General features: G+C 41.3%; 2 protein-coding genes and 1 long non-coding RNA gene across 5 annotated transcripts in view; 2 read left to right on the forward strand and 1 right to left on the reverse strand.

The window, feature by feature from the left end:
* The window catches only part of atrx (ATRX chromatin remodeler), a 42,997-nt gene extending 39,551 nt beyond the window's left edge, over positions 1–3,446 (reverse strand). For both annotated transcript variants that reach the window (XM_035409163.1, XM_035409165.1), the window contains exons 1-2: positions 3,250–3,446; positions 794–894 (exon numbers count right to left, since the gene is read on the reverse strand). In XM_035409163.1, coding sequence (XP_035265054.1) covers positions 794–894; positions 3,250–3,269 — 121 coding nt within the window. In that variant the 5' untranslated portion in view covers positions 3,270–3,446. The remainder of the gene's footprint in view (positions 1–793; positions 895–3,249) is intronic.
* Positions 3,447–3,610: 164 nt separating this feature from the next.
* LOC118224130 lies at positions 3,611–4,201 on the forward strand. Its single transcript, XR_004764576.1, has 2 exons — positions 3,611–3,821; positions 4,010–4,201. It is a non-coding gene; the product is annotated as an uncharacterized LOC118224130 (long non-coding RNA).
* A 2,349-nt stretch (positions 4,202–6,550) lies between these two features.
* Positions 6,551–14,209, forward strand: LOC118224128 (magnesium transporter protein 1). Of its 2 annotated transcripts, none has more exons than XM_035411324.1 (10): positions 6,551–6,704; positions 9,046–9,215; positions 9,491–9,608; positions 9,851–9,991; positions 10,536–10,676; positions 11,075–11,164; positions 11,737–11,800; positions 11,935–12,009; positions 12,484–12,574; positions 12,886–14,209. In XM_035411324.1, the coding sequence occupies exons 1-10, from the start codon at positions 6,624–6,626 to the stop codon at positions 12,899–12,901; spliced, it is 987 nt and encodes a 328-aa protein (XP_035267215.1). In that variant the 5' UTR covers positions 6,551–6,623; the 3' UTR covers positions 12,902–14,209. The 2 variants fall into 2 exon arrangements, with proteins under 2 accessions (XP_035267215.1, XP_035267216.1); XM_035411325.1 differs by lacking the exon at positions 6,551–6,704 and adding an exon at positions 8,685–8,834.
* The last annotated feature ends 3,542 nt before the right edge of the window (positions 14,210–17,751 follow it).

A 17,751-nucleotide genomic window follows, 5' to 3' on the forward strand; every position in this document is an offset into this window, starting at 1 on the left:
CCATGAAGAATAAATCTGCCATATTCACATCCCATGACTTTTAATCAGTAAGATTAAAACGAGTTCAGTGGAAATGAGAATGATGATCAACATTAGAATGAGTAGAAAACTAACATTGGCTGCCTGCAGATCTGATCTGCTACACCAGCGCCAGATTGAAGGGCTAACAGAATGTGTTTCTTTCATCATCCTGCATCCATTTTTTTTCACTGTCTGAGAAGGAAAAAGAAAAGATGGATCACTTGCTACCCGGACACACCCATACTCACTGTCCTACTATGAGCCACCACTAATTTCAGGTACATTATATGTTGAGAAAGAGGAAACTGAAGCCAAAAGCATTCTGGGATGGATCCCAGTTAAAAAATGGATCCCGGAAAAAAAAAAGCCTGCAAAGATGACAAATAACCAGAAACTGAATGTAATAGAACTTAAGTGTTAAGCGACAGTTCACTTGTGTTTTTTTTTTTTGGTACTGATTCAGTTTTAGTGTATATTTTTGATTGGCCAACACAGATTTTATGTGCAGTGAAAAATACTTTAGAGCAGACACACGTTTTTGATAGACGACTGGCTTTACATTGGCAAGTACGGAGCAAGTAGAGGATTTGTAGTCCAAAGCAAGAAAATGCACTTAAGTAACTCCAAAGCAGCTAATATAGCAACTTGGATCTGTGACCTGGCCAACTTTTTAATAATCAGTTCTCGGGGACTGACACCAGTCAGTAGGACGACCGATGGCGTTACGCGTGAAAACCCCGCTCCCATCACTAGGAGATGCAGCAGCACTCACCGCGGGAGATTTCAGGAACCTGGCGCTCACAATTTTCCTCTTCTGATGAATGGCCCAAGTACTCATGTAGTTTTGTCACCAATGTATTCAACTTGCTGGTACTGGCAGGGATGGTCAAGGAGAAGCAGAGAGAACAGAAACGAAACCTTTAGTCTCTATCTCCAGAAATAATTTAATTTATCTTATGATACATGTGTACCTTGATGAAACCTAAGGTTACTAATGTCCTGCTGCTACACTATTTGAAAACTAGTCTAGATTTTGTGACATTTACATGGCAATACAATCTATGTCATGAAAAACAAACCTACCACTGCCCATGGTTATTAACATTATTATTATTATTATTATAACATTAGAAGTTGTAGTACTAGTAGCAAAAGAAATGGAACTTGCTTGTAGCAGCATTATTCTGCATTATACTCCCAACTGTCGATACAAGTTAAGTGCATAAAAAGCAAAAAGTTATTTTTCTCATTATCAAGTGGAGCAAATCTGACTAATTTACAATTATAAACTGAAATGTTTTGACACAAAGCGACATAAATTCATATGAAAACCACACCAGTTGATTTACACTTGACCAAAAAGAAATAAAATACTCAAAATACAGTTGCAGACGATGGCTCCTAGAAATTGTGAAGAGGTACCTGTGGATTAAAAGATTAAAAACTAAAGAAATAAATAAACAAAAAAAACTAACCCTTCTCCTTCCTTTTTCTCATAAGTCTTGAGGCATGCACTTTGGTAGTGTTGCTTAGGCTATATGTGACTTTACATATCTCTAGCTCATGAGGGGTTTACCTGCCATGTGAGATGTACTTTTTGTAAATCAGTTTGGCTTTTTTTTCCCAACTATATGTCTAAACTGTAAATTATAGGGCATTTCATTTAATCAAAAATCCCAGAACACCCTTCATTCAAGTTCAGTTTTTTGGTTGAAGACTTTCACATGACAGGGGACTGCCTGCACATAGGCTACTGACAACTGTCAAGATAGAACAAGGGAAATGTGGTTTACACCCTTTAAGGCAAAAGATCACAAATATTTGATTAGAACGTTCTTAACTGAACATTCTAATACTGATGTAACTACCACTAACGGTAATTGAAAGCAATGTAGTTCTAGAACAGTTACCTGGAATTTTCAGAATCTTTAAAGCGTTAATGGTTATTGTTTAAATTATTTTGTGTTTTTCTGGTAGCGCCAGCGGTAGCACGTTCAGATTCAAGTCGTTCCTGTGCCTTAGCAAAGACCAGCAGCGCACAAAAGATTTTAATTAGTCCTAAGGCTAACTTGAGTTCTCTGTCTACGTATGACCTGACGTAGCTTGAATGTCAACAAACTAACGATACATACAATTGAAAAGAAAAAAATGCTTAACGTTACAACACAACTTCTATCACCACGTTTTATCGAAAACAGTTACACTGATGTAGACAGAGCAATAATTAATAACGTTCCCGTGGGATATGAACGTTATGAAAAGGCTTATCTGTTCAAAAAAAACCGGGAAGTAATGTTACTCATATTGACTTGACACTCATGCTTAAATCGCATGTTGTTACAAATCTGAATTCCAATTAATTGGCTACATTACAGTTCCATTACAATTATGTAATGAAAGCAATTATTTCCTAACATTACAATTATTTATTTATCATGACGTCATATACATATTTCTTCCAGCCCAAAAAATTAGGCTACCGTTAACTTGCCGGCAGTTTTATTTCCGTCACAGCGAGCTAGCCAAGGTAGCGCCTCTTGACGTGTTTTTTGTTTATATTTGCGTCATCACATGTAGCTAATCAAATCGTCAGTCTCCACTTCATTAGCTACCAAGGTGGCTAATGACCGTCACAAAGTTCAGCTCTCATTTTAACCGCAATTTCTTTCCAACTAGCCATCTTTTTGTCTATATAGAGGCCACCCATGAACAGATAGCTAGATTAATAACCATTCTTCGGTCAGGTCAATTTGCGAAGTGAACGGACAGTTTTGCATCCCGAGATATATTAGCTAGTGACTATCCAAAACAGACGTTGTCTCAATGTTGTACAAATACACACAGAATTCCATTGCATAGCGAATGAGCTGAACTAGCATTAGTAAAACACCCGTTTTGATCCATCGGTCGCATTAAACTCCTGCAACCAACCATGCACATCTGTACCCTCCCCCTAAATAAAATAAGACAACTATCTTGCTTCGTAGCATTGTGAAACTTAACTGGATTTCCAGCAAACTGTCCCCCAGAATATCGTTCATTGCTGTTCAACAAGCAGACAACTAGCTAATGCAACAAAGGACTGGGTACACTGCAATTCATGCTGGAAGCAAGATGCCGGCTCTGTAGCACCGGTAGCTAGCTCACGTTAGCCAGCGATGCAAGGAGCACACGATAGAATATAGCGAGGGAAAGCCTATAAAAACCTTTCTCTAGTTTCACACTCACCTGCAAATCTCTGCCGTCATTTCTAGCTGGTCTAGGACACTTTGATTTTACGACACCTTTTACCAGAGAGAAAGCTCACAGAATTATCACCAATGTATCTTTCGGAGAAATAATATAGAATATTGAATTAACCCGATCGCTGAAGACAAAGCAACCCCGCCATCTTGCCGGATGGCTACAGACGCACTAAAATGGCGCATCCTGCTCAAATCTTAGAAACCATCCCATTGGTCAATGCTAGGGGAAATTCTCGCTTTCTGAGTGGCCATGGGGTGCTGCGTCCGAACATTGGTTGAAAAATGCATACTGAAATGTGCGCTATCGGAATTGACTGGTGTACGAATTACTGTACAAAGTAAGTTCCACCCGGTTGGCCGGGAACTAATTTTGTTTTATTCATTTAACATTTTTGCGAGCACAGTTTCGGTTCTTTTACTCCCTGTTGGCGAGCCTTTGTGTGAGGACGGGTGAAGAATGGAAGTACGGGAGAGGAGGGGATGTAGGAGAAGTGTATGTGGGGAGGGGGCGTTGCTGCGCAGGCAATTACAGGAGCCAGTTCACATCTGCCTGAGGTCGGTGACTTCTGCAGCATGTCTGCATTTCAGCCTTCTTTCATCTTGAATTAGAACACAACTAGGGAAGTCCATGGTTGCATTCAAATTCCTCCCGACATGCTGTGTATTTTTTATTAGTTTGCCTAAAGCAATATGCTGTAAGAAAACCGATAACTAACCAGTATTTATTGGATTTTATTTGGCAGAACCGACTACATCATGACGCCTAAATAATCAAGATCAAGGTCATTCCTGCAATGCCACATCAGGGGCTCTTCGCTACACAGGCTGCTGCTTTGAATCAAATATAAAGACTGCTACTGTGTTTGTAAATGAAATGCAGCAACATTGCATTCTGCATGTGTGCATTTGTCTGTCTTATAAATTATTCAAACAGACTTGTAGATTTTGACATGATGAGTAATTCTGGGCCATATCGAAGATATTTGTAGTAGATTTCTCATTCATCATTTTGAAACGTTTGCTAGCGTTAATTTAAAAAATATACGGTTCTTTTCAGCTGGTACAACTGGGAAGGGGAATTCTATATATGTATTATATATATGTAATATATATAAAATTATATATATTTACATATTACCTCCAGTAAACACAAATTGTTCTCCCTACAAAGGTCAACAAGGTGGTTGCTTTTTGCCAGCAACATATACATAGCCAGATGCATTCCAGCTCTTCCCCTGAAAAGAGGCCCTCCTGTGTGTGTGTGTGTGTGTGTGTGTGTGTGTGTGTGAGAGAGAGAGAGAGAGAGAGAGAGAGAGTTCCTCCATAAGATAAATGTAATTTCATTGGGACTTTTATTGACGTGATTTACTCACATAATTCTTTGCGAAGGGGGTGATGAATGAAGTTCATGAATGTATGGACAACCTCACAACTTGCGGCTATAGGGGTATTACCCCAAGTTGTGAGGTTGTCCATACATCCATCCATTATCTGTACTCATTTATCCTGGACAGGGTCGCAGGGGGTGCTGCTGCCTATCCCAGCGTGCATTGGGCGAGAGGTAGGAATACACTCTGGACAGGTCGCTCATCCATTGCAGGGCACACACACCATTTGTGAGGTTGTCTCTATTCCTAAATCTATGGTACTGCAATCACCTCAACCAAAAATGAACAGAGGCAGTAGCATAATCAACTAACCAAAAGTAGAAGTAATATTAATACAGTGAAAAAGTGCAATAAATGCATGTTTAAACTGAGACTGTGAAGAGAGAAATCTTATATTTACAGTAGATAGCAGCTCTATTTTTACATGGTGGCTCCTTCAAGGTGGCCATTGGTGTTGGAGAGAGTGGCTGCAGCAGGTCTGAAGCTAAACCAGACAGGTGCTACTTCATGAGGAGGGAGGTGATGTTCCCAGGGCACAAGCTGGGGGTGCATTAGCACAATGCAGGACAAGGTGCAGGCTGTCAGTAACTGGCCCACCCCCACTGGCACACGGTGGCTAAAGAGTTTCCTCGGCCTGGCCTTGTACTACAGGAGGTTTGTCAGGGGCTTCTCCTGTGTGGCTGCTTCCCTCATCTGCCTGCTACAGAAGGGCGGAGAGTTTGTGTGGTCAGAGGAGTGCCAGACCATTTTTGATGGCCTGCAGAGAGCTCTCATTGAGGCCACAGGGCTTGTCCTCTTCAGATCCCGCCCTGCTGTTCATCTTGGACCCAGACCTTGCTGAGGTCTGACATTATTCAGATATTATTTCTGTGGCCTGCACTTCATGGTGAAGACTGCCCTCCAGTGGCTAATGTAATTTTGAGAACACACAGGGCAGGTTGTGTGCTGGATAGAAGAGCTCAAGGCCTATGACTTAACTGTGGTGCACAGGGTGGGGGCACATCACTCTAATACAGACACCCTCTACCAATGCAGCTGTAGTAAGGATGACTATCACTACTGTGGGAAGAGCAAGGCCAGGGAGAAGGAGCTATGCATGCTAGAAGAGAGGTGTGCTGCCATTTGACAGGTAGACAGGCCAGTTAGCTGTGAGCCCCAGGTGGTGACGTAGCAGAATAGAGACAGCAACAGAATCATGGCCCAGACCTGTTGCCAGTGCTTTGTTTTTTTTTTTGTTTTTTTAGCCTGTGGTGAAGTCCTTTTCTTAAGACTACACTGATTTCAAGCAAAATGCATTTCATTCTTCCTTGAAAAGTGATGGTTGTAATAAGGAACCTAATTCACTAGGCTTGGATTTATCTCCCTGCTTTGTCTTGGAAGCCTGTGCGGTGCAGGAAAGAAAAGGATGTAATCAATATTCAGTTATTTTTTATTCAAATGAAAACATACAATGGGCTTTACATTGCTGGTTATTTATACAAGCAATGTGTAGTAGCCTAATAAAAATAAGAGCTTTTCATCAAAATGCAATATATTGGCTCATTTTTATTATTTACAGGGAAAAGTACAATATGGGCAAATACAACCTTTCTAAACAATTTGCTGTTAATGTAACTCTCCTGAACACTGAGACCAACATAATCTAAGCAGTAAAAAGTGGAAATTATTCAAGATTTCATTGTCATTGCCTAGTGCTGCTAAATTGACCTCATCACTGAAAAACTGTTTTATTTTATTTATTTATTTATTTTCTACCATCTATGAGGGAGCTCGCTTCTGAAGGCAGTGAGGCCGCCGGTGAGAACACCTCTTCACTCGCAGAACAGCCCTGTCTTTTGTCTGTAATACGCTATGCGAAGAAGAAAATCGGCCAATGGAAAAATTGCACGGAACGGAATGAATCACGTGGTTATACGTGCCTGTGCGTCATTAGTAGACGTACTCCGAGCTGTCCGGGGTAGTGCAAAAAATGTTTCTGAAACTTTTGTATGGGTTTTTATTTGTTGTAGTACTTTATGGAATACCTTCAGATGGACAAAAGAAGAAGGAGGTAGGGAGTCAATGCATATTTAGTGGAGGGTTATTGAAGTTAACTAAGAATTGCACGTTGACGTAAATCTGTATGGTAGCTTGCTGGTTAGCTAGCGAGTGTGCTAATCAGGAAGTGACACTTCTGGCTGATTGCGCGTGTTTGAATGAGTTTTACTTCTAAATGCCTTGGCGAGAACCTACCAAAATTATGTAGTCTTTATTATGCAATGTTCCTTAAGATTAATCAATTGATGTGCATTGTTCTGGCTTCGTGTTTCCTGATTTTGTCCTTAAGGCAGTTAAGATAATCGGTTAATTATAAGCAGGTTTGCTCTGTTGGCTCACTAGATAAACTATCATAGATAAACAGCCGTCTCGAGGTTCAGCAATCCAAGAAACGAATCTGTATTTATATAACATCACAGCTTGTAAGGCTTACATATTGGCTATTACAACATAGCAATAACATTGAGGTTTAGAAATTGCTTGCAGTTTATTTCCTCTGCAATCAGACGTAAGGACAACATTAAAAACCAGTGTGGCCTCGTATACTGAGCGTCTATAGAAGCCATTTAAGTTCGACTGTCACATTGCTTAAAGTCATACTACCCAATCGTAGAATGGCAACGTTTTGATAGCTCTTTGTTGTAATTTATATTTTGGTGTGCGCTGTGTATGCAGTCTAAACAGTACTATACAAGCTACGGGAGTTCGCAAGCACTCGACACCCTGTTAGATTCGATCTTTAAAAAAATGGTTAGAATTGGCTATGCCCGCTGGAAAATTGTAATTCCTGAACGGGAATTTCTTTACTCATAGTTTTGTTAGTCATGCATTGTTAACTGTTATTTTTAAATTTAAATAAATAAATAATATTTTTCCTGTCAGTCAGCACTAGCTGGCTTCTGTTGCACTACGTGGTCTGTAGGATGTAAAATAGCCACTGGCATGCAGAAGATGGGCAAAATGAAATTATACTCTGAGTATGGTGAATGTGCATTCGTGACGGTTGATGAGTTATCAATGTGGAGGTGTCATCTTCTTGTAGTAATCATCTGCATTCCACACTGTCTGACTTGCAGTAATTGTCTTAATACAGTAGACTTCCACAGAAATTACCGCAGGTGGACCAGAGGGGAGGCTGATCCATAAATGTTCAGAAAAACTGGTAAAAAATTGAAATAAGCATGGCAGATAATGAAATTTCAACGTGTGAATATGCAAAACTGAATTAAACAGTTCTGCTCAAATATTTTTCTTGTTTTTGCTGCACGGTGAATAAAGCATAAATTGCATACCAGCAGAGGTCCAGTAATCTCAAGCTTGCACAAAGTGTGAATACGGATGTACCTTTTGTGTACTGTCCTTGCAAAATTGGCGCTCTTCCGTGCTCTTGATCTCAATTTAATATGTACATACATTTAAATGAGGGCATTTGCATCCTTTGGTACAATACAAAATGTATTTCAGAATTTCATGCTATTGTTTATATTTTGTTTTTAGTGTGTGGGCCTGTGACATCCTCTCCTATGCACACATTGTGGGTTTTCTATAGCTCCCTCTATTGTATATTGTTTGCATTTGCCAATTAGACATGTGTGGAATGTATCAGGTGTTGCTTATATATGCTGTGTGCCTCCTATTGTTTGAAGACCTAATGTTGACACATTGGTCTGTTTCATTGCCTTGTTCTAGCCCATTTAATAAAGGCTTTTTATCCTTTTTTTTCTTGGAGACAACGTGCCTTGGCCTTTTCCGTGGTACGGCACTTTTTAACCCTCCTGTTCTGTTCATTTTTTAGGTGTTCCTGGGTGATATAAACATACAGGGGGGGTTTGCAAATACATGAAATGAACCATTTTCATTTAGAATGTTGATTACACTAATTAAGGCCAGTAGAAGAAGTTTCATACTGAAAAAATAATTTTAAGTATTTTTCCTAGATTTTCAAACTTTAAAAAGGGTCAATTTGACCCGCAACATAACAGGAGGGTTAAAGTTTATTCACTGTCCAGCGGCGGTTTCGTCATCAAGGACTGTTGTTCAGTGTTTGTCTACCTGCCTTACCAATGAGCGCCTGTCATTCCTACACCCAAGCAGCGCTTCTTTTTCAGTTGTTTCAATTTAAACGAGGGCGTCAGATAATCCGGTAGGTCACTTACGGAGGAAGCCGTTACGCGGAGGTTTTCTTGCATTAACAAACTGTATATTTGTTGTAATGTTCTTTGCTTTTTGAAACAATTGACCTGCCGCAAAATCCAGTTAAGCTTGCTGATGACCGGGAAGTGTGCGTGCGTGCGCGAGCTAAATTTAAGACAACTGAACGATCAACTGAAAAGCGTGGTTTGACTTGTCTCCAGGCCTTGATGTCAGATAAAGTTGCTCAGATGATGGACTGGGCCGGCAGGCGGGCAGTGATCCGAATGAACGGTGAAAAGTTCCGCCGCTTCGTGAGGGCCCCGCCGCGCAACTACTCCGTGGTGGTGATGTTCACTGCGCTTCAGCCACACAGACAGTGTGGAGTGTGCAGGTAATGAAGGGAGGGGTCTGCGTTAATGTAGGCTGTGGTCAGCTACTGAGTCATTAGCACTCGTTATTCGACATGGCTTCATTCATACATTTTTATATCCAATTAAATGCTTTTAATAGCTTTCTTGTCATTGCCGGACTAGCCAGACTTTGTGTAGTCACTACAGAGTCTGAAAACTGAAAAGTACTCTACTACTGTACACACGTACACACACAAAAAACAGACATTAAGAGTGTGTCCTTTGCTAACCTGCTGCTGTGGTTCACTGTGTGCAGGCAAGCTGATGAAGAATATCAAATCCTGGCAAATTCCTGGCGCTACTCCAGTGCGTTCACCAACAAGATCTTCTTCGCCACAGTGGATTTTGACGAAGGCTCAGACGTCTTTCAGATGGTAGGCATCCTTCGACTTTGCATAGCTCTGCCTAGAAAATCGAATTCATCGGAACTGCTGTGTTTTTTGGTATGAATGAAAACGTGGGTGTGCATAGCACCTACAGAAATGTGCACTAGGCTGTGTGAGTAAGTGGCTGCACACACTAAAAATTCATGCTACATTTTACACTTCTTGTGCTTAAGACTGCCATTGGACTGGATTTAGCTTTTAAAGAAATTTCCTCTCGCTTGTGCTTGCAGCTGAACATGAACTCGGCCCCCTCATTCATCCACTTCCCCTCGAAGGGGAAGGCCAAGCAGGCCGACACGTACGAGCTGCAGGTCCGAGGCTTCGCGGCTGAACAGATTGCCCGGTGGATCGCGGACCGGACCGACGTCCACGTAATGTGGCTTCTTCTCTCAATCCTTAGGCCTCTCTTAAGGAAATCTCATATGAGATCAACTAGGCTTAGGTCTCCCTGAACCTGGAACCTTGGGTGGGGCTTGCATGTGTTGCCAGTGACCCTAAGCTTTGATCTGATCAAATTGAAGTATTTTGCTATGCTGAGAGAACCCTTAGTTGTCAGTGATTGACAGCACAAGGTTGCTCAGACTTTTGTAGGGGCAGGGGGGCCTTATTTTGCCGCTGCTTAAACATAAGTTGCTGTTATATTATCTCTATGTAAAGCTGAAATGTATGTCTTTTTTATAGTAATAATACTGGGCAGTGTTGACTGCAGCTCTATTCTCAGTTCTATGGGGAATTAACAGTTTTTACATCATGTTTCTGTTTCATTCTTACTTAAGTCCTGGTCTTTGTGTTTAATACCATACATATTCATACTTGTCTTTTTTATGCTGGGGTGGAGAGTTCAGGTGTGTGCATGGTGTGGGACAGAGATGTCCCTTTGCAGTCTTGAGCCCCCTCTGTTCCTGTTCCTCCTAGATTCGGGTAATCCGACCCCCGAACTACGCCGGGCCACTGATGCTGGGCTTCCTCCTGGCCGTGGTAGGGGGGCTGGTGTACCTACGGAGAGACAACCTGGAGTTCCTGTACAACAAGAATGCCTGGGGCTTTGGTGCACTGGTACTGTATGCTTAACGGTGCTTTTTTCCTCCCTTCTGCTCTTTTAAGACTTTTCTCAGCTATGAATCACCGCTTTAGTATCCATATGGTAACTGGTATGTGGAACTTCTCTATTGCATTTATTGAGCCAAAGTCCTTACTCTGGTAAATAAAGATCCTATGTTTCTTGTATACAGGAGACTGGTGTTAATGCTGGTGTATTCCTAATCGACTTTCCCAGTGTAGCCCTTATTGCTGATTGGTTGTCCGGTCTGTTGAAATCCCTGCTTTGTTTTCCCAGGTTATCATCCTTAATAAGAAATTAGATCTGAAGTAAATCTTTCTTGCCGGAAGTCAGTCAATAAGCAAATGCATCAATTCATAATGGTTACACGTGCTTGTCAACTCCATTGTTACAGTGCATTGTGCTGATCATGACGTCAGGGCAGATGTGGAACCATATCCGTGGGCCTCCGTACGCCCACAAGAACCCCAGTACTGGACAAGTGGTAAGGCAGTGCCCCCCGCATGCAGAGTAAAGCAGTGGTTTGTACTCAGTGCCCCTTTGTTAGCTGTGTGTCAGAACGGGCTTGACCATCACACCTTACCTGCATCAGGAGTCAACTCTTTTTTTTTTTTTTTTGAACAAGTATAAGCATGCACAGGCCACAGGGAGGAGCATTGCTTTCGATACGGCTGGCCCAGTTATTTAACTGAAAATGCTGAGCTGGTGAAACGCCTGCTATTTTTGATTGTATGGCCCTTGTATATGCATTATCTTGGTTTGCAGTGTGATTTGCTGTCGCTCGTATGGTCGGGGCTGCCACACAGCTGGTAAAGCTATATGAAACATTGCATTGTGTATGTACGTTTGTGTGGGAGCACGTGTGTACATTTGCATGGTGAAAGTGTGATTGTATGCATCTGTGCGTGCATGCATTAGTGTGCGTGCATACTTGTGTGTGTGCATGCTTGTGTGTGTGTGTGTGTGTGTGAACATGTGCATTGTGTGCATGTGTGTCTGTGTGTGTGTGCGCAATATTCACCTGTGTTTTCTTTCCCTCATATTCACCTGTTTCAGAGTTACATCCACAGCAGCAGTCAGGCCCAGTTTGTGGCAGAAACGCACATAGTTCTCCTGTTCAGTATCCTTTTGCCATGCAGTGCATACCAGGAAATAAGAGGTTTAGTTGCTAGACGTGGGTGCTATTAGTAGATCTCCCAGGCAACCAGGAGTCAGCCTCTACCATCGCAACAGCCCTTAACACTCTTCTGTAAGATGCGGCCGTCACCCTAGGGATGGTGCTGTTGCATGAGGCAGCCACGTCTGATATGGACATTGGGAAGAGAAAAAGTAAGTGTGTGTGTGAGTGATGTTGTTCAGATTGTTGTTGTTATTATTTTTTTTTCTTCTGTGCTAAAGGTATTTGGATCTCAAAAACGACAAGGCGTAGAGCTACCAAATTTGGCAGATAGGTTGGACATGTCACCCCAGTCAGGCAGTAGAAATTCGGCTGATTGGCCAGATGGTGGCACTATAGCAACCACTTTTATGGTTTGGCCTATAATTTCTGAACCTTATGGTTCAGAAATATTTCCAAAATTTTGTATGCTAATTCAAAGTCACTGTCAGATAACATGTCAAATTTCATGAGTATCAGTCCTTGGATTCACAAATTATGGGTCAGTGCCAAATATGTGCCATGCCCTAAAACTGATTGGCCTGTATTGCTCCATTTTCTTCCCTGCCCTCTCTTCTGTCTTTAAAAAAAAAAAAAAAATTTACCATCATTTAACCCCTCTCTCTCCTTTCTCTGTCCTTTTGCAGTCATGTGTGTGGCTGGAATAAGTTTGGTGGTCCTCTTCTTCAGTTGGCTGCTGTCAATCTTTAGAGCCAAATACCATGGGTATCCATACAGGTAAGCTCTGCTCTCCGCTCATGCAAATTGATGCCACCATATTTGTATGTAGAGAAAAGTCTGTTGATCTTGTCTATAGGAAGTGATGCTGCTCTTAAATCCTATTCTCATTTAATTAGATCTATAAATTGTATTCAGTCACACAAACGCATTAATAAACATGCCGAAAATCCAATGTAGCTGCAGATCTTAAAGTATGTACAGTTTATACAGTATGCAGATCAAGTAATTGCTTTGACTGAATTATGTGTAGTATGAGGCATGTGCTGAAACAAGAACATCCACCAACCCTTATCTTTCTTATATTGCAGCTTCCTGATGAGTTAAAAATGTGGTTGGGAGGAGATGGAGTCCTATCTGTCTTAATGGAAGAGGCCTCATCACCTTTGACAGGAACCAAACTGAAACAAGCAGAACAGTTCAGATTATAGTGCCTTAAATTTAAGTACAAGACCTACCCATTTGTTAGATTTTTATTAATGCTGTCCCTTTCCTTGTTTTCTTTTTGTACCTGATGTTAATTTTCCATCTTTGTAAGTGTTCCAACTTGTCACTGATCTCTGACTTGTTTGTATTCATCTGCTTGTGGAAAGTAATTGAGGGTGACGTAAAAACATATGCACATGTACCCACGCAAACAGAGATGCAAAGTTGGACTACCTCATCACACAGGTAATTCAGGTCTGTGCACGGCATTGTCCAGTGACTTGTACACACACACACACAAACATGCACACTCATTCACGCGCTCTCCTTCTCAAGGGCTTTTAAAATAAACAATATGGCATTGGCAGTTTTCTCAATTATAATGAAAAGGCAGTACAGTAGAAATTAAGAGATGAAGTAGCTTTCATTTGTTAAATATTAAAGGGCGTGTTCATTGTTTATTATTATGGGGCTGTTCAAAAGGTCATTAAATATATTACAGCTTAAGTATGTCATATTTGTGCGTGCCAGATAATGATTATGCTGCAGCGTTCGCCCCCTTTCTTAGAGTGTAGGTGAAACCAGCCAACCACTGTGCCTCAAGCAGCCCAAGTCAAAAAAAGTTTAAACGTGGAATGACTCATTATTGATAAATACAAATGCCCACCTACAACACTAAGTGTATTTAACTGACTGTTGTAAGTAACTAGAAAGTTGGAACAAGAAATTAATTTTATTGCCACTTATGTGCAGTTCTTTCCAAAATTCTGTCCCATCCATGGTATTTGTTTTTGTATAAAGAAATGAGTTGATTTCCAGGTGCAAACAACAGCCAAAGGCAAACCAGCTGTCATTTTGTTGTGAAGTAAAATATGAATAAAAAAAGATCATTTAAAAATTCAGAACTGGAGGAAGTTGATGGGTAGCGAGCGAAGTGTTCCTGGATGCATCTCATGATGTGTACATCTTAGCAGAGCTAAATTCAGAAGCAAGGGCTCTAGCGACATGTGGCAGAATGCAATTTTTCAATGGAGTCCCAGAAGCGTTGTTCAGCTATATTGTCTTTTTGAATGACATGAGTTTCTTTTCTCCTGTTAATGTTTTTCTGTGAAAGATGAAAAGGTACACTTAGTACCTTGGATGCAAATGCAGTCTACATGGGAGTCATTCAGGTGCTGCTTTCTTTGCAATTAAAGTGCCTTAAAAATGTCTGGGAGTTATTTTTAGTCTTTTTCGTTTTCTTAATTGTAATGTTGCCCTTAAATTGTACATTTACTCTGGATTGAAATGAAAATTAAATTTAGTGAGCTAAGACATGCCAAGAGTTTTTCAGCAGACAGTGCATTTCAATGGCATCATTCAGAATGGTAATACTGGGGAGTTGTGTGACATAATGGTGGTTGGGTCCTGAGATTCACATGAAAATAAATTATATGGTGTATATTTTGTTACATGAAGACCAATCAAATTTAATGCTGCTCTAGTTCCGGGGTACGTGCAGTTATTTTGATGCATTTAATTCCACATTTGAATTTACAAGTAGTTTGCAAAAATGGCAACAGCCTTGAATGGTTCTCGTAGTTCTCTAATGGTATGAGGTGTATTTTCCTGGAATTATCAGGTTGACTTTGTACCCTTGGAAAGCAGTGATACTGAGGGATGATCTTAATCCCATGTTAAAGCTTTGATATCTGTGTCTTTCAAGATGACACAGCCACCATCTTCAGAGCAGAAGTAGTCACCCAATGGTTTGAAGAGCATTACAGGTGTTTTCTGCGGGTCATGGTCCTCTCAGTCACCAGATCTCAACCCAAATAAGCATTTATAGGTTATTCTGGTGTAAACCCCATCAGGCGCATCCGATGAGACAAGCAGCGGCAGCAATGCTAAATTGTAACACTAGATGGCAGTGAATCATTCAAAATAAAATAAACAATTGAATACAGAAATGATTATATGAAGGAGTGATAATTATAATAATAATATAATAATCCTTTTTCCACAAATGTGTGAAACCAGCGTAATTATTTTTTTTATGATTGGTATAATATGTAGCATCAACTACAGAAGAGTTTACTAGCTTTAAAACATGCTTTTTGCACTACTATATCAAAATGTTCTGTAGTCATTTTGTGAAAATTACCTTTCACCTGGAAAGCTTCACAAGTAAGAAGAGTCACTAGATGGCAGCACTGCTTACAAATTCCAATAGTTAATATTCCTATTGATTTGAAGAAATAAGTTGCTTCTGCTATTTTTACATATTTAGATTGTAGCACCCAAATCATGCTGGCACCAGCATTCATAACCTTTGTTCGTGTGTGTTGTAGGCAAGTGTAACAGGATACAGGTACTGCAACAGATTTCTGGGAGCTGAAGTTATTATCAGTGGATAGTAAATTCAAACTATGAGCACAGCCTTGCTGCTGTAACTCTGGTTAAGTTAAGCAGTTGGGAGGCTCCTGTACATTTCTGACTGTACGAATGGATAATCTTAAGAAGGTTTAAGCAAAAATATGCATGTTGCCCTGGATAAAAGCATCTGATGACAACATTTTAAAAATATTTTTTCTACCTGTACGGAGCAATGCAGTCAAAAACATGGGTGAAAACCTTTGGCTGAAATTCCATTGTGTTTCTCTGAACGTATGTTTATAGGATTACAAAGGGTTAACATAAGAGCTCATGGAGGAAGGATGTTATCTTTGGTTTGTTCCCTGGCTCGCATGTGGTGGGGAGGGGGTGCTTCCAGTTCATGGTGTTTGCATGTCTGTACAGGTGCTGCTTGTTTTATTTGCCACTGCAAATCTGCGGGCCGGGCTCGGGTGTCACTCTGAAACAGGCCAATCACACCAAAAGCTGCTTGGAATACCATATAAGGCAATGCAGGCTTACCGCTCCCAGAGGCAGAGAGCATGGTCCTTGACGCGGGTGTTTCCCAGAATGACTGCATTGTTCCTACAGATGGGGTGGGGGTGTGCCACCCTCTGGGTGCCACCACCAGGCCCAAATTTACCCTCCATGTTTTTAAAGATGGAGATCATGCTGGCACAAGGAAATGCTTCTGAAATCCCGAGGTGTGGGTTGTATGTGAGCATGTGCTTGCTGTTCTGAAATGTGAATCCCCAGGTAAACTTCACAGTGCTGGACCGTGTAACCCCTGTGCAGGAAAGGGAGGGGTTACTCAGGCAAAGAATCAGAAGCAGGGACAGGGAGTCATATTGCCCCTTTTCCATTCTGAGCTGTGCTGTTGCAAAGATCATTGCAAAGCACGGTCTCCTGTAATCCTTTTACTGTATGTTTCACTGGGTCAGAACCCTAGCAAGTGCGGCCATACATAAGCACTGAAGATGGGCACAGGAGTTTGTATCGTTGACCCACACAGTTTGACATTGCAAGCAAACATGCAGTAAAACTGGCTTTGAGGCAAAGGAGCTCACTGTTAATCCATTGATAAACAGAAATTTGCTTAGATTCAGCTATACATCATTCCTCTCCCCAGTCGCAACATACATTGTGTAATGACTGTACAAGATGATTGATGAAGATCGATGTCCTCTGTAAAACTAACATTATGCGAGTGGAGCAAATTTGTGACCGCAGATGATTTTGAAGAATGGAAAGGAATTTTATCAAAAGAAAGGAATTTTGATAGACCACACATAGCTCTGGAAACCTCTGTGGTTTGGAGCTGGTTGGTTGGTTTTGACACAAACCCAGAGCTGAACCTGGGGGTTTGTGAGAGTTTGTAATTTAGAACGTGAGGGCCCTTCAGTTCTGCCCCATGCCGTGACAGTTTTTGGCAGGTTTCAGATTTTCTCAGTGTTCCCAACCACATTTTCCTGTATGACGTTATGCCCTTCCTCAGCAAGATAGCGCTGAAAATAATGGCCAGATAGTGGCAGTGATAAAGTGCCAATGTATTTGTCACAGGAAAAAAAACAACAAAACTATAGTTTAACAGCCCTGTGCCAGGCAAAACATGCCTATAAATGGTAGCCATCATTTTGACCAATGCTTTAATACAAAAGCCATGGCGGTGGCCAAATTGCATGATTAGTATCCTCTGAAAAAGAATCTCATTGTGTCTTTATAAGGAATGCATAGAATGGAACATAATGTTCAGTGTAGCCCAGAAGTGAAGCAATACCAGCCTGAGGAGTGAAGGATGCGGACCACAGGGCAGAAATAGCTGATCTGTGTTTGCGCAGAGTGCCAATGCTGATAGCTGCAAATACCATCCTTTGTGTGGGGTGCAGCTGCTAAGCAGTGGCTGCTGAGTGGGCAGTCGGGCAACCTCATCAACAGCCATGACGCTGTTCAGCACACCTTCAGACATGCACTCAAATGCATACATGGTGGAGCAGAAATGCCAACCCTTCGAACCCACACCCCATGCGCCATACTTCCTGTCAGTATCAATCGTGGAGCCGAGACACACCATGGAAAAGTAAACATGCACCATTTAATTTACTCTGGAACAAATGGACACTCACACACACACACAATCAAACACACGTACACATACAAGCACGCGTGCGTACACACCCTCACACGCGCATATACTTGCTCTGTTTTTCTTTGCATTCCCTGCTAGTAGCGAAAGTAAATTGTACAATACCTTTTGCAGTAAACCTGCTTGCAGAGCCTTTGGCCTTGGAGCATATCTCATTGGTGTATTGGTCATGGTTTTGAGATTCAGATTGTGCCCACACTGGCCCATCCTTCATAGTGATCTAAATGCCAGTTCT

This window comes from Anguilla anguilla, chromosome 3, assembly GCF_013347855.1.
Source record: "Anguilla anguilla isolate fAngAng1 chromosome 3, fAngAng1.pri, whole genome shotgun sequence".
Lineage (NCBI taxonomy): Eukaryota > Metazoa > Chordata > Actinopteri > Anguilliformes > Anguillidae > Anguilla > Anguilla anguilla.